The sequence below is a fragment of the Ambystoma mexicanum genome, chromosome 3q, assembly GCF_040938575.1.
Source record: "Ambystoma mexicanum isolate Mex_15411 chromosome 3q, UKY_AmexF1_1, whole genome shotgun sequence".
Taxonomy (NCBI): domain Eukaryota; kingdom Metazoa; phylum Chordata; class Amphibia; order Caudata; family Ambystomatidae; genus Ambystoma; species Ambystoma mexicanum.
The window spans coordinates 169465446-169482030 of NC_090926.1; the positions used below are offsets into that span (position 1 = coordinate 169465446).

At 44.5% G+C, this 16585-nt stretch overlaps 1 protein-coding gene across 7 annotated transcripts in view; it reads right to left on the minus strand.

The window, feature by feature from the left end:
• SCN8A (sodium voltage-gated channel alpha subunit 8) overlaps positions 1-16585 on the minus strand; it is a 1610732-nt gene that overhangs the window by 290280 nt on the left and 1303867 nt on the right. For all 7 annotated transcript variants that reach the window (XM_069653414.1, XM_069653412.1, XM_069653417.1 and 4 more), the window contains exon 19: positions 12091-12245. In XM_069653414.1, the coding sequence (XP_069509515.1) occupies positions 12091-12245 (155 nt within the window). The remainder of the gene's footprint in view (positions 1-12090; positions 12246-16585) is intronic.

Sequence of the window (16585 nt, forward strand, 5' to 3'; positions counted from 1 at the left end):
TTGGAAAGCCGGTCACAGTTGAGGATGGTGTAACCTGGGGGGATGGCAGCAGAGAGGGCTGGCCTGGTGGCTAGGTGAAGCAATGTTTCTGTGATGGTGAGCAGGTCGAGGTTATAGGTGTGATGAGGTTGTGAATATCGGGTGCATGTGCTGTGATGGATCTAGCATTAATGAGTAAGCAGGTGACAGGGGTAGAAAGGTGAGTAAGGAGGTGGCTGGAATTGGGGTCAGTGTCTGTTAGTGAAGGTGTAGGTGAGGATGAGATGGGAATGGAAAGGAGTTATTGGGGGATGTGGTCTCTACGGTGGGGGAAGACAGGGCTCTGGTGCGTGATCAAAGGTACCCATGCCTGGTGGATGGGTAGGGAGGAATGGACATGGGTGGCAGTGGAGTGTGGGTGCTGGAAGAGAGCCTGCTGAGTCTGGTGAAGCCTAGATACTGGGTTTGGGTAGGAAGGCTACAGTGGGTTGGGGAAGTACTGTCAGCAAGTATTGAGGTGCAGGCCCAATGAGCTGAGAGAATAGAGGGGTCAAGAGGGGGGAGGAAAAATATGGTGGGACAGAAGAGGGAGCAGGTATGTGCCTTGGTAGGAACTGAGTGGCAGGCGGTAGAGCAGAAGTAATAGTCACGTACCTGTGAGATAGGAGCTTGTTATGTGCAGGACCTTCCATACCCAGAGAGGCAGAGGCCTTAGAAGTAGGTCTTGAAGGTAGGCAGGATTCTGCAGGTGTAGGCAGTTGGAGGTTGTCGACTGAGTGCATTTTCTGAGGCTGTGGAAGTGTTTGATTTCAATGCAGTCAATGAACACTTTTCCATTAATAAAGATTTTTATGTAGGTGAGTAGCACCTTTACGGCGATGGTTTGTGGTTTTCCGTCAACAGTGTTTCTGTAGATGAGGAGTTTGACGACCAATGCACTTTTCTCATTGATGAGCGTGTCTTCGTTCTTGGTACACGGCTCTTCACGGACGGTGTATCTGTCGTAGACGTGGTCCTTATCAGCAACCATTCCATCGATGACTAGCCTGTCACCGTCATGGACAAGATCATAGATATTTATACCTTATGTGGACTTGCCCCTTGGCTCAGAGTCTGTCCTGATCTGCCCCTGGTCTGTCTTGAAACGAGGTAGAAGTACACTTTTCAGGGAAGAAGCTCTTTTTTTGAGGAGCATGTTTTTTAAAAGGTGCTACCATGCTCTTATTCTGACTCTAGGAAGAACAGTAACCTTGCACACATGTTGCGGAGGGTTTTTTCTTTTTAGAAGGTTTGGCATGCTTGTCACATTTCAGCCAGATGGGTTACAGGCAGTACATGTATTGCAGGTGTCGGTCCCTGAGGAAAATGTTTTTCTTTCCATATCTTCCAGAGTCTTTAAAGAGACGTTTTCTGATCCCAGAAAACAAAAACAGCTACAAAATGTGTCAATCGAAACATCAGGAATGTGAGTAAAAGCTGTGAATTGCAAGGAAATAGAAAACAATATGGAATATAGCTCAGAGAGCTGAGGAGGATACCCTAGTCACTAAACTGCGGTAAGTAATCTGAAAATAGCTATCCTGGGTGGAGCTAAACCCTGTCCACCTCATTGGCTGAAGCAGAAAGTAACCAAAATTAGGTGGACAGGCTACAGGCCTCTCTGTGGTTTATAAATGCAATTTCATTGCTGTCATTTTTGTCTTTATATATACCGGGAAATTCCCAGTTTGACGACGGGTAATATTCAAGCAAGTGAATTTATGAAAGATCCAAGGTGGGAAAACAATGTATTCTTTTTCTGCGTACCGTTTCTGTGTAGGGCTATAAACAGAAACCAGCACTCTGCATGCACATTGGGGATTAGTTTCATTTTAAGGTCTCCAGTCAAAAATGACAATTGATCTGGTTCTTTTCTGGAACATGCTATGATCAGCCATATGAACCTGAAACACATTAAATAATAAACACTATTAGTAACCTGTTTGAAGGTGATGAGTATTGGGGGAGGGGGGCATGTATAAGGTGTGATAGATTTGGGTGAGCCATTGGGGATGCTGAATGGATTGCTTGAAACCAGACCGTATCCAAGCAGATTAATTTTAAATGTTTCGTCAAGCCCATTTAACTACCGAGGGTACATATATTTGATTTGGGTAAATAAAATGTAGTCCCCAATGTAACATTTCTCCTGCCTCCTTTACCCATGTGGTGGGACTGTATTCATGTACAACAATTTTGGTTAGAAGTGGTGGAATGGTTGGCGAGGCTTCTGGATCCTTCTATAAAGTTGTTTGCTTAGTTTCATTTCGGTCAGGAAATATGGGAAATGAATTACCAAATGTATAAATCTAGCCACAGTTCTTGCAAAAGTCGAATTGCGATGCAGTGCAAATCCTTCAACAATGTGAATATATTGGGTTAGTATGCTAATATGAGAAAATGGGCTTGGGAAGAACAGGATCTTCGGAATCTTCACTCACCATGATGGTTTTATGTTATTCAGTTCTATTGTGAACCGATATATATGCATGTCTCTGCAGATTATTATTTTTTCACTCATTGGATGCAATGCTTTAGGGGAGGTTTGACAACAGGAACCATCATTATTTACTGTGCATTAACAGAGAGTACAGTAAGGTTTGCGGTGTGGACTGCACAATATGCCTTGTTTCTGAAATGCAGCCACGTGTGTATTACATATTAATTTGCATTAACTACATATTACGTATTTGCATTAAGACTGAAACAGAAAGGTTTGCCATTTTTAGACATCTCATATACATAAAGGGACAACCTTGTAAAAATCAGTCTCTCCTGCTTAATTCACTGGGTCTTAAGTGGCAAAGTCCTGGTTCGTGGCTGCCAAAAACTCTAGTTTCAGTAGAACACAGTAGGACCTCTTTCCGTCGAACGGCAGCAATCTCCCAGCAGGTCTGCACTTATCAGTCACAGCTAGGGCCATCCCCACCCCACACCTTATGCAGAACGGCACGCACAATGTGTCAGGACCCTTTCCTCTCCTTTGTTCTTATGCAGCCATATGGGAACCACACCAGCATACCTACAGCTCAGTGAACACAGTCTTTTGCTTAGTCTGCCACAGACATCATCCTACACTGCACAGCATGGTTGGAGGGGTGTCAACTCCACGGCCTCCCACCAGCTTGTCTTCATCCTAGACTCATTTGAACAATATACAGTGTTCCAAACTCAGTGCCAGAGAGGTGTGCCCAGCTCTAACGTTGCAGTAGAGACTAAAGTGCAGTTTGTTGCAAACTTGTCCAATCCTCCCATGCCACACCTCAAGCAAATTCTACGTACGTGGAATTATCTGAACACTTAATCTACCTGCCTGTACTCTCCGCCCTTTACAACTTATCCAGAACAGGACTGCGAGACTTGTCCTTGGCCTCAAGCCCTGGGATTGTAGCTCTCCAGCTCTGAAATCTCTCCATTGGCTCCCAGTGGATGCAAGGATTACATTCAAAACCCTCTGCATTGTCCACAAGGCTTTCTGGGGCCTGGGTCCAACATACCTTCAGCTATCCCTCCGCAAATACCTCCCATCTCGAGCACTCCGCTCCTCCAACTCCCTCAGGGTCAGTCGTTTCTCAAAGAAACGAGCTGGGGGTAGATCTCTATCTTTGGTTGGGGCCTCCCTCTGGAACAGCCTCCCTGCCACTCTAAAACTTGAAGAGAACCATCTCCGGTTCCGGAAGCACCTCAAAACCTTCCTCTTTGCTTCTGCCTTCTCCTCCCCTCTCCCCTGTTGATTCTACTCTCCCTTGTCACCATGCACCTGGCCACCCTCTGTCCTCTGCGCCCAGGTACCTGCTCACCTTGCCACCCTCACGCACTGCCTCCGGGACACCCTCTGCACTGGGGTCTGTATCTGTACCCATACAGCCCTCCCCTTTTCTTCCTGCACTTTCAGACCTACACGGCCTGTTGCCATAAACCCAGCACTTTCCACTTGCTGGCTGCACTCCCATTGTTTGTTGCCTTTTTATTTATTATTTTATTATTATTTTTGTTTTTACCTTCTCGCTCCGCACTCTCCTTTTGTTCCCCCTTCCAGGACTTCTCCCCCTTCTCCCTATACCCTGCACTTGTACGTTCTCAATGTCACTGGGCCTAGTAAGATCGTTGTTTTTGTTCTCCCCTTTCCCTTGCCTTGTCGCGCTCTGAAACACTTGTGTATGAGCGCGACAGAAATAAAATATCAATCAATCAAACACTGCTACAAAATAAACTTTAACAAAGACTAAGCTCTAGGAAGCATATCAAGCTGTTCCTGAGAGCCACCAGCGGATGAACCCACACAAAATAAAAAAGTTATTTTAAAAAATAAATATTAGACAAAGTTGAAAAACACAAACTTCAAGGGGCTGGGATGGAATTTAGATTTTTTTTAGCATTAACACAAGCAACATTTAGATATTACATCTATTGCTTTATTCAAGTGGACATTTTTTGTAAAGTTGGCATTTGTATCAGACCTTATTGTATCTGGTGGTCCACGCTTTGTGATTACATTTGTGGGAATTGCATTTCTTATTTAATTGATTTTGTTTTATTTATCTCGTGTGGGGATTGTCAGCACATGCTTGTAACTGTTATTCAGACTTGTATTAATGCATGCTGCCCACAGATGTAAATAAGTACAGATCACAGATGTTAATGATTATTTCATTCCAAAGGTTTTCAATTGATCTCCCTCGTTCAGGCTCAGACCAACTTAATTCACTTTGTCATTAACGTGTTCAATTGATCTCTGCAGCATTCTATGTTTCAGGTCTCACATTTCATGCTCAGTTGAGCGTGGAATGTGGAACATGGAAGGCTAAAAGAAAGATGGGAAAGAAAAGTGAATTGACAAGTTTGCTGTATATTAGCCGGTGGGCTCTTCCCGTATCTCATTAAAACTACTTATGAAATTGAGCCGTGTTGGAGATCCTTTCAATCTCCCTTGTCCGGGCTCGGACCAACTTTTTCTCATTTGTCATCAATTCGTTTGGTAGGGTCAAGATTGAAGAGTTTCGATTGTGCACAGGATTTTGCTTGACCCGTCACAGGACCACTTTGATGCACAGTTCTTTGCCACTCTTTTACCTTTCTCCACTCTTAGTTGGACACCTTACAGAGACCTTCGAATGAGCACAAACGCGGTGCCGGACCACTCGGTCAAAGGTATCATATCTTGGTTTCAAAGTTCAATCACTCATCTGTTGTTTAACTTCACTTGTGTTGGTTATCACATGCGTTTTAACACACTGTTCGTTTCCACACTCACCATACAATGTTGCCACACTTCGCCTACCACCACTCTATCAGTGCCCACTCAGCCAAACCCTCTGACATCAAGCCTACAGCTTCCACCCACCACCATGCTCCTACCCCCTCCCTGACCACACCTTCGTTGGACCTCACCCCTGATTCATATACCTTACCGTCCATTACACAACATTCAACAAGTATCAAAGCAGCTTTGATCAATTCCAGGTCTCTCACTGCCCATGCACCTGACATGTCTGATCTTATCATTACTCATGGCTTGGACTTTATAGCCGTCACTGAAACCTGCCTCCATGCGGCCTCAGGACCTCTGCCATCCCTTGCAAACCCTGAAGGCTACACCATCATCAGAAGTGACCGTAACACTGCTCAAACTAAAGGAGGAGGTATAGCTATTATTTACAAAACAGCTACAAATCTCTGTGTTTCCACTCCTGGCCAATTCAAATCAGCAGAATCCCTCACAGCTAAGCTTGCCATCTCCCCTAACCAGACTATTACTGTCCACATTATATACAGACCGCCTGACCCCATATCCACCTTTACTGAGGATCTCGCCCACACCCGGTCTGAAAACACCAAGACTACTTGTGAAATCATTGTATTAGGTGATTTCAACTTAGGCCTCCTTGACCCTAACGATGCATCTGCCCATGATGTCAATAGCTTTCTACTCAACCTAGGTTTCACACAACATGTTACTGCAAATACTCACTCTAAGACTCACTCTAAGGGCAGAATCCTAGATTGGATAGCTGACCTTAATTGTGACGCTAAGGTCAATTCCAACTTACCATGTGCATGGACGGACCATCACCTTATCACCTTTAGCATCCCCACTAAAACCATCCATTCCACCCCTAACATAGCACCTGCCACACTCACCAGGAACAAGCATAACATAACTTGCGCTAAACTTATCCCACTCATCCTACCTGCCCTCAATGACCTTGCCTCGGTATGCTCAGATCCTACTGTCTTGGTAGACTCTTATAATCAGACTATGATAAAAGCACTGGATCTTATTGCTCCTTCCAAACTGCGTAAACCTAAACCCCGGGCTCACCTTAATTCATGGTTCACGCCTCAGCTGAGAACCTTACGCAAGGAAAAAAGGACCCTTGAAACTCGCTGGAGGAGCCACCCGACTGAATCTAATAAAGTATGCATGGCATTAGTGACGCTAAACTACAAAGAAGCCATACTGTCTGCTAAAAAAGAGACATATAATAAACATATTGAACTTGCCCAATCTAACACCAAGGATCTTGTCAAAATCCTAAAGGAATTGGAATCCCCCGCCTCTCCTCCAGACACCTGCTCCAAAGACAGCACTTGGTGCACTAACATCCAAGAGGCTCTCCTGGGTAAAATCACCATGCTCCAAAATAAAATTAATGAGAAAAAAAACCAGCCTGCACTCATGTATATCACAGCTTGCTCCTCAGGCCAACTACAAACCCAATACTGCATCCTTGCAACCATTCTGCTTCTCACCTCTCTCCACCTCTGAAGTTGAACACATCATTAACAGCCTTAAGCCCTCTAATTGTCAGGGAGACTCTTTCCCTGCCACTATTATCAAGGAGGCCTCACATAACCTGGCGCCTTTCATCACCACACTTATAAACTCCTCCTTCAGGTCAGGGATCGTCCCAGACAACCTCAAGGATGCCTGGGTTATTCCTCTTCTGAAAAAACCAACCTTGGACGCTAACACTCCCACCAATTACAGGCCAATCACCACGGTGCCATTTCGCTTAAAAATTCTTGATTGAGCGGCATAACTGCAGATCCAAGATTATCTTGAAACCAACAAACTCTTGGGTCTAAGGCAATCGGGCTTCCGCCCTCGCCACGGCACAGAAACTGCGCTGTTAGACTTAAAAATGCAAATCGAAGACTTGAAAGACAAGGGAAAATTGGCGCTCTTACTCTTATTAGACTTTTCCGCAGCATTTGACTTAGTCAATCATCAAATCCTTTGCCACCACCTCAAAACTGCGGCCAACTTCTCTGAGAAAGCTACAGTCTGAATTGCTTCCTTCCTGGCCAACAGATCCATGAGGGTCTTTTCCCCTACCGCCACTGCCGAACCTTCCCCTATCTCATGTGGAGTCCCTCAAGGATCATGTGTGTCCCCGACACTTTACAATGTCTTCACAAAACCTCTATTCAACATACTGGACCGCATGGGCGTCACGTACACTAATTATGCTGACGACACCCAAATACTTATTCCCATTACAGGTGATCACAAAACGGACTCCCTAGCTATCAACGCCATTTATCAAGTCATCCAGGCCCGGATGGCGCAGCATGAACTGTGCTTAGACGAGAAAACTGCTCCTCATCCTAGGTTCACCCCAAAAACTCAGTAAACTTGACTCCTCATTGAAGTCCTTCACCATTGACGGTAACTCCATCAAAGTGGCCAAGGACACCAAGACACTAGGTATGTACCTTGATTGCACCCTCTCCTTAACTAGACAAACCAATGCAATCTCCTTAGCCGCATCTTATACATGCAAGCTCATCACAGCCTGCTGCCCCTTTCTGTCTCCAGCCAACTGTACTACCCTAGCCAGGACCTTGGTCCTATCCAACATTGACTACTGCAATGCCTTTTATCTGGGTACCAAACAATGCAATATCAGAAAACTCCAAATTATCCAAAATAATGCTATTAGCGCGGCCCTCAACATCCCTAGGACCTCACACATCTCAGAATACAGACGAAACCTCCGCTGGCTTTCAGTTACCCAAAGAATCTCCCTTAAAGCTCTGGCACTCACGCACAAAAGTATCGCAAACCAAGCTCCCAGCTACCTTTCCAACAGGTTCACATCTCATTCAGCTGCGAGACCTCTCAGAAGCACACACGCTAATTGCCTTGTCATCCCACGCTTCAACCTCCAAAAATCTGGAGGTCGCAGCTTCCCAGTCCTTGCAGCTAAGTTGTAGAACACTTTACCTAACCCACTCAGAGCTGAACCCTCGTTCCCTGCCTTCAAGCGTAAGGCCAAAGTTTGGCTGTCCACCCATGACTAGGCATGACCTTGACTGTAACATTAATATCAGCATCATAGGCCGTTCTGGCATTATATCTTGCCTTTGTATTCTCAGCCTGTGTAACCTGCACACCATTGATTATGTATCATGTATGCTTTGTATATTTTAATGTAAATATTGTGACTATAACCTGCCTGTAACTAAATATTGCCCCCGGTTGCCCTCGGGCCTTGTGCGCTATACGAATAAACAAAATACAAAATACAAATACAACCTTGGCTTGAGCAAAGACTGGTTTGGTATCAGTCTCCCCAACTCACCGGCTGTGTGGAATTTACTGGCACTGCTTTGTTGTAGGAGCCAAGGATAGTACCATGATGGCAGGCAATTCTTCCTGCCTTGATTATTGACATGGCAGGGCCCTGGGCACTTGCGACACACAATACAGGATTCTTCAGCTTCGTTTCCTGGTCTTCCGCTTTCTATTCTCGAGGGTTTGTGAAAGTAATGGCTCCTTGTCGAAAAGGCCAATGGAATTTCCCTCCTTGCGATCCCCTTCTGGTTTGCCGTCTTTCTCCTCGCGTTAAACTGCCATCTTGGAACTCCTCCTTCCTCTTGTGTTTTGCCTTGCTCAGAGTGTGCTCTTGGGCTCTGCCTTTTATCTGTGTGGGGAAGTGTAATGGAAGTCAGTGGGTGTGATGGGTGGGAATTGCCTGACCATTGCATTAGGACATGTCAGGTACACGGCTCAGGTGTTAGTCTGCTTTCTCTCATAGTGAGCTGGCCGTTATAAAGTGTTTGTGTTGTAGAGGGGGTGAGTTCCTAGGTATCCTACCTGATAGGACGGGGTAAAGGTGTTACAGGGAAGGGGATACCACGTCTAGCCATCCAGTGTCCCACTTCCACTCCCTGAAGACCCCTCATCCAAGTGATCTGCTAGGCAAAATCATATGCAGTACGCTTTGGGAACACCAAACACAATTAAGACTACAAGTGTAAGTACAATTTCACCTTTGGTACAAGCCTGTACTACACAGTGAAGTGGTAGCGATGGCTGAGCAGCCAGACCTATCTCCAGTCCAGAGTAAGGTGAGCAGTACAAGAAGTTAAACAAAGGACAACAATTACTATGATTCAAGCAAACACTGATTCAAGGTTTCTAAGTAAAAGAATATACATTTACTTACACCATCAGTTATAAAACAGTTCACTATTATAAAGCAGCGGAAAATCACATTCTTAATACACTACAACACCACCCAATCAATTGTGGACAAGTTAAGCTCAAAAGGAAATGTGAGCAAAATGGCACTCCAGCAATTTAAAAGGGGAGGAAAGACAAGGTTATCAAAAATCAACAGCACCAACAAGTCATATGCAGGGCAATCTAGAAAAGGCTACTACAACTAGGATTAAAGTCAATATGCCTGGGCCAATGTTAATGTTCAGAGTCTTTACAGAGGATCACACAGTTCAAAGTAGTTCGCAGTTAAGCCTTTGCCAAGAGTTCCAAACGAAGTTGGTCAGAGGAAAAGTTATTTAAAAGAGAAGAGAAGGATAAGCGTTCGGAGAGACGAAAGATTTCAAGCACTTTCACCGCGGTCGGACGGAACGAACGACCGAATTTGCACAGTTCCTTAAAAGCAGAAGAATGCTGTAGCTGAGGCAGTTGTTCCTGGCAGTTCCTACAGGCTCACGGTTCCTGAAGCTTCATTTGTGGTGACAAGAAGTAGGACGGCTGGAGGGTCCTGCACTGCCCAGGGATGAAGCCAGCAGCGGAGCAAAACGTCGTATAAAAGGTGCGCTCCTTAAAACCCAAACTGGTTCTCTTCCCACTGGCTATCCGATCTACTGCAGCGATGCACAGTAAATTCGACCAGGATGAGGACCGGTGTCTGGTGTTTGGCGAGCTGGTTGTTCCCACCAGGCTCAAGGAAAGAAGATTCTTTGCAGATCTTCTCTGTCGTCGAAGTTTCAGGCGATTCAGACCTGCAGCAGAGCTTCACCGGGATGTCCAGTAGTTGCAGCAGTCGTTTTCTTTCAGCTTCTTGTTGGGTCTCTCGATCCAGTTGCGACTCTTCCTACCAGTCCCAGAAACTGGCTTTTTATGCACCAAATCCCCCATTCACACAGCCTGGCTGTCAATCACACAGCAGGGTGGCTGTCCTGCCTGGACAGCCACCTAGCCAATCAAACTAGAGTGCGACTTGGGTCTCCAGGGAGACCCTGTGCAGGGGGCCTCAAACCCCTCCCTCACATCCTGTCCACCCAGACACTCAGGTGCCTAAGGAGGGCTTCTGTGCTGAAGCCCGCCAAAGGACGTGAACAAAGGAACCAAACCTGGTTTGGCGCGCAGAGTAAAACACGAGAAAGACCTTTACAAAAAGAAATGTCAAATTAACCCGACCTGAACCAAATAAAAATAAAAAGGGGTCCAGCGGGTTAGAGTTTGAGGCTACCACCAGCCTCTAACGGTACCAAGGCTATTTTCATAGCCCATGGTAGAATGAAAATGGTAGATACCACTGCCACCAGCCAAATCTTAGAGACAGGGGAACATAAAAATGTCCCTTGAGATTTAGACAAAAGGGGATAACTATTAACCCCTCCAGTACTCTATTGGAAGATAGGGTGTACTGAGTCTGTAAATTTAAAAAGACTAGTAAAGTCAATGGTAACTTTACATGTTCTGGGAGACAGCAGTCAGTCCCAGAAAATGGAGTTTAAAGTGGGAAGTCTGAAAAGACAACCCTGTGTCACTGCACTAAAGGTGCTGGGAGACAAACAGTAAAAAGATGATGCCTATGGGATGGGGGAGACTCCATAGTCCATGAGCATAAAAGTAAAACACATTGAAAATGAAAGGTTCAAAGCCCAAAAATATAGCAAAAGAGCTGGAGGGCTATAAGCTAGAGGGAAATCTCCCTAACATGATCCTCCCACACTGGTCCACCCCCAGGAACTGGATCCAAAATGATGGGCGAGTCCTGGCCACCTGGATGACAAATCCCCGGAGACTAGCGGGTGAGACGCCTTCAGTTGTCTCACAGTATCAAAGGAAGAAACTATTATTACTGCCTGATCTGAAGAAGGAAACCTTTATCTTTTAATGTGCATGAATAACTAGGTGCAAAGAAATAATTATTACAAAAACACTTCAGTTTTTCAGTAAAACACATTATTACTTGCTTGTAAAATACTCCCTTTGGGAACTGGATGTACATTTTTACTCCCTAAAAATTAATTTGACTCGCAACTTTAAAAAATAGGGAGTAATATACACATACTTTCAAATCTTATCTGGAGCACTGGTTACAAGGATACATTTGAATATAACTTATTTTGTTGAGTTTGACTGGAGATTTGATACCAGTATGATTTTGTTGTATGTATAAGTGTGAGGGACTGAAACCTTTTATTAGAGTGCTTTCCTTTAGCCTTAGTTTGACAGGTAACGAAATCCTTGTTAGGTTAGGGAAAGTGAGGTGTTTTTTTTCACCCTTATTTCATAAAATGGCTACTTGTGAGAAAACTATATCTACTTGTCCTCCTCGCAGTACATATATATTGTATTTTATTTTGCTTTGTATGAGTGAAGAGCAATTCAATGTTATAGGGGAACACCCACGCCTGCAAACTATTTACATCTCCACCTTAACAGTCCTACCATTACCCAATCAATGTTTTACAAGCAACACTGTAGCTAAGTAGAACGTGGTACCCCATTTATTCAGACGTGAGTGTTATGAAGAGCGAAAGAAAAGAAGAACTTGGTGAGACAAAACAGTATAAAACATCCCTTACCAGGGCACCACTGCTAAGGAGAATCATGAAGATGATGAAAGTTTCAAACCAGTTATGCTCCACGATAAGAAAGCACGTTTTTCGCAGGGTCCACCAATCCTTTGCACGGCCGTCCTCTACACTGACCTGGCAGATCTTAAACCGTGCCACACAGCCTGTAAAAGAACATGAATTCAATATGTTAGTTACTTAAATTTGAACAGTGGGAGAACTAAATGTCTGTTACCATTTACAGGTCGTGCTACTACAAACCCCTGAATTGGTACTAGCCCGAGTTGGGTAGAACAGTACAAACACTTTGCCTTAATCAAAGTATTTAGCATTGTTGTATGCAATGTTGCAATTACTAAAATATCTCTGGGTCTGGCTGATCATTGGGTAACATTTAGTAACACTAGTAGACCGCAACGCACATTTGATAGCATTTGTCTTTGGGGTACATGCCTTAGCCTATAAAGACCTGAGTGCATTCAACATAATAAAAGAATGTGCAGGCAGGATAGAAGACAAAGAATTACTTATTCTAAAATTGTTATTCAAGGATCTGCAAAATATAAAGTATGTTTTCAAGAACTCGAGCCTCTGGGTCAAGCATCAAGTGGGGGACAGTAGTTCTGCCGCAAGACACCTTCTGGGAAGACAGAGGAGTAATATTACACTTCTAGACTTATCAAACAAGAAATGTATGGCTGACTTAGTCCCGATAAAGAATGTTCAAATAACACATGGAGGAGGCCAGTACCGTATTCAGCAAGGTACACCGGCCCAGAATGGTGTACAGGGGTCATTTTAAACACCTGTACTAGAAGACCTGAGAACCAACATACCCTTGTTTGAATTTACCAAAAATCACCGATAAAGATTTTTAAAAAACCTGTATACAATTTCTTTTTTTTAATATTTTTACAATAAATTAATTCCTTACTTCTTGTGTTCTTTTTCTATGGCAAGTGAACACAATCCTTCTCACACACTCTTGAAACATTAAAGCTGTTAAATGATATTCAGCTTACTATGAATACATGTCCTCAAACAAATAAAATATCAATTTCCCCTAAAAACCACTTGTTCACCTGGCGCATTTCCTGGCCCAGTATGTCTTTTCACTTGTTTTTATGTGAACTATAGTTCCATAATTGTTTTATATATTCATATATATTACATGCTTACGGATCACGGTTACTTCTAGATATTCTTCATATGTTTATGTTGTCCACAGACAATGCCCTTATGAAGGACCCAAAACCATTGGCCAACACTTTCTACCACCGTTTGAAGAAGATGCCCCCTCATTAGAAAAATGCGATTATCTAAGAGTAGTATTTTTCCATGATGAATGTTGTGCAGTATTCACAAGGTGCAGTCAGTACTGAGTCTAACTTCCACAGTCTTTCGAAAATTCTATATCCACTGCTGTGCATAGGTGGTTCGCTGATTTGCACCAAATACTATTGTTACAATTTTATTGAATTGAGTCACAAAGGAATTGCCAACTCCCTCTGTGTGTGTAAACACATTAAAACATGTTAGAATGTTACAACATAGAAAGAGATCATGTAACCCTTTGAAATTATTTAACAAAAATTATTTCCAAAATACCAAAAAAAGCAGAAGCTGAAAATATAAAACTGGATTCTGGTGCTTTCAGGCTGAATGCTAGAGAACCTGCTTTAGATGCACCACCTTTCAAGCCCCAAAATAATAAGTTGGCGGCCATTGCGGGTCTGTCTGAGGGTTGGAGAGATAAAAACAGTTCCTTCTCTCATCTAGCAAGGGGAAACACTGTAGGTTGTTAGAACCATTACTACTGTCGGGTTTTGGGAATCCAACCTTAATGAACTTGAAAAGGTTTCACAAAACAAAAAATAGCCCGATCAAACACTAGCTCAGAAACGACACTGAACATTAAGTGTGGCGGTCCGGAAGCAAGGGTGCCGGTAAGCTCACTGCCACCCTTGTTTCTGGACAGCCATACTGCGAGTCTGCCTGCCGGGGCCACTGCGCCAGCCAGGTCTGACCCTGCCGGTTGCATCGCCCCCGGTAGCCAGAGTCATCACGGAAGCACCAGCACCATTAGCAACGATGCTGGTGCTGCCATCTCCCCACTCCCAGGGAGTCATGGGAATTGGGACTTACAAAATCAGGCGCCTGACTTCCCACGCCGCTGGGACTTGTAATGTCCCAGTGGTACTGGGAAGTCAGTCCCCAGATTCAGTGTTACGGGGTACCGCCAACCTCGTAATGAGGCCCTTAGACTGAGGAGATTAGCACTTTGGTGAAAAGTTAAATTACCATACACAAGTGATTGTCAAACATACTGTGCAAACAAGAATAATGACACGTGTTTATCTAACAACAAAGATGAATGAAGACAAAATACTGAAGAGTAAGGTAAAGGAAAAGTGACTTACTTGTAATCCTGGTTCAGCAATATGTGAACAGCTCTGCCATGTGCAGGATCTCAGAACCCATTTACAATAAATATATAGACATCAATTTGCACATAAGTACCAATTTGACTCTGTTTTCATTTAAAACCACAGCAACTATCTGGCTTACTTTTTATTTTTGTTTATAGTGAGAAAACCCTCTACGAATTGAATGTAAAGTTCTTTTACTCCCTCAAAAGCACTAACTATGCAGCTTTCTGAAAACTATATTTTGAAACTAATAAGCAGCAGTGTAAAGGAGAAAAAACGATTGCTGTCACTTTAAGGCTTCCAGCCTCCAGTGATTTCCCATATTGACGTGTTGTAATAGTTGAGCCCTCCGTTCATGTTTTCGTGTGAAAGAGGAATGATAAAGAATGATATATGGCCATTCTGTCCTGAAACCATTGAGCGGAAAGAAGGTAGTTTATGAACATTAATGAAGCTACTGTGACGAATCCCACGATGTCGTCACTGCTTCTGATGGGGGAACCCATTCCCATGAGACCAGGGTGGTAAGGCTGCTACCCGATAGTCCCCCTGGGGGTGGTACGCGGCGGGTGGACCTCATGGGATGGAAGACTCCCTTTGGGATCAGTGACAACCATATCACGGGAACGTGGCAGCCCTGGCACTTACCTGACCCTAGAAACCCTCCCTACAACGACCCCACCTCTCCTTCACCTCCCTCTCCACCCCTACCTTCATATAACATGTATTGTTGTAGCCCAACGAAAGTATTGAGTACTGAGACGAGGAAGATCTCTATTGAGTTACATCATCATGCCTCACTCAGTACTGGGACGAGGAGGCTCAGAGCAATACAGAATACTTACCAAAACCACTTTGCCCATTCTAGCGGTTCTCGACAGCCAGTTGGAGGAAGCCATGTGAAAAGCAAAGAAGAACTTGACAAAGTGTCAAGACCTCTGTGGAGGAGCCGCGAGAGCAAGCACGGACCAAGAGTGAAGGTCGGAAGGTGACCGCAACGCCGAGAATGGAGGCAGAGAGAAAGGCTGGTCCAGGATGTGAGGACCAAGCAGCCAGCAGGCAGGCTGAAACTCGTGAGTATCCCTGAGGCCCAGGGAGTGCACAGGATAGAAACCATGCTGCCAGGAAGGAGAAAAAGACTGGAGCGGCAGTAGAGAGAGCTGAGACCTGGAGAGAGCGCACTGAAGAAAAACACACTGCCAGGAACGAGAAGGAGACCGCATAGCTGCCACAGATTGAGAGAGACTCCAGAATGCCACTGGAGCCTCGTGACCGAGCCCAGCTGCCCCGGAGGAGATGACACCCGCACAGACCACGCAATAAGGTATGCAGGTGACTTGAGAGGAGGTGGTGGCACGAGCTTAGAGACTGGGAAAATAGGGACTGGGACAATGAAACTGTGGGAGAATCGGTTGATTGGACATGGGTTTATGCTAAGGTTTGGCAGGAGAGTGAACCAAGCCTGCAAAGTGAGAAACTAAAGTCAGAATTGCGAGCCAGGGCACGGGACCTATATAAAAAGAACTATGAAATTGAAATACAATACATGCAGTAATTGGCAGGCGAGAAAACCAAGTCTGTATGCAACACCACAGCCTGGGTGTGCATTTAGGCTGCTGTTAGTCGTCGCAGTGCATGGTGGGAGGAAACTAGGTCTGTCAGTCAGGGCCAGGGACCCAGGGAGAGAAATGAAGCCAGAGAACGGCACATTTGGAAACAGAGTTTTTCCCTACCGTTGCTGAACTTTGCAAGAAGCCTGATCAAGGCCAGGGAAGGGAGGCATTCCCCAATACTTCAAGGTCTGAGACTTCAGAGCGGTCTTTTGTCCAGGGGAAAGGTGCCACTCCATTTAGGCTGGAATGACCTTATTTTTCATTTAGTTTAAATTTAGATGTGAGGGACAGAGTTAGGATTCTGACATCAGGACTTTTGCTTTGGACATACTGACACTCGTTATTTCAGTTGAGGCAGGGAAACCCCTCTTAGAGTTAGGGGGAGACAGGGTTTTCTTTTCAGTTGTGCACATAAATAAAAAGTTTCTAATAAATCACCATGACCTCTCTGTGTCAGAGTCT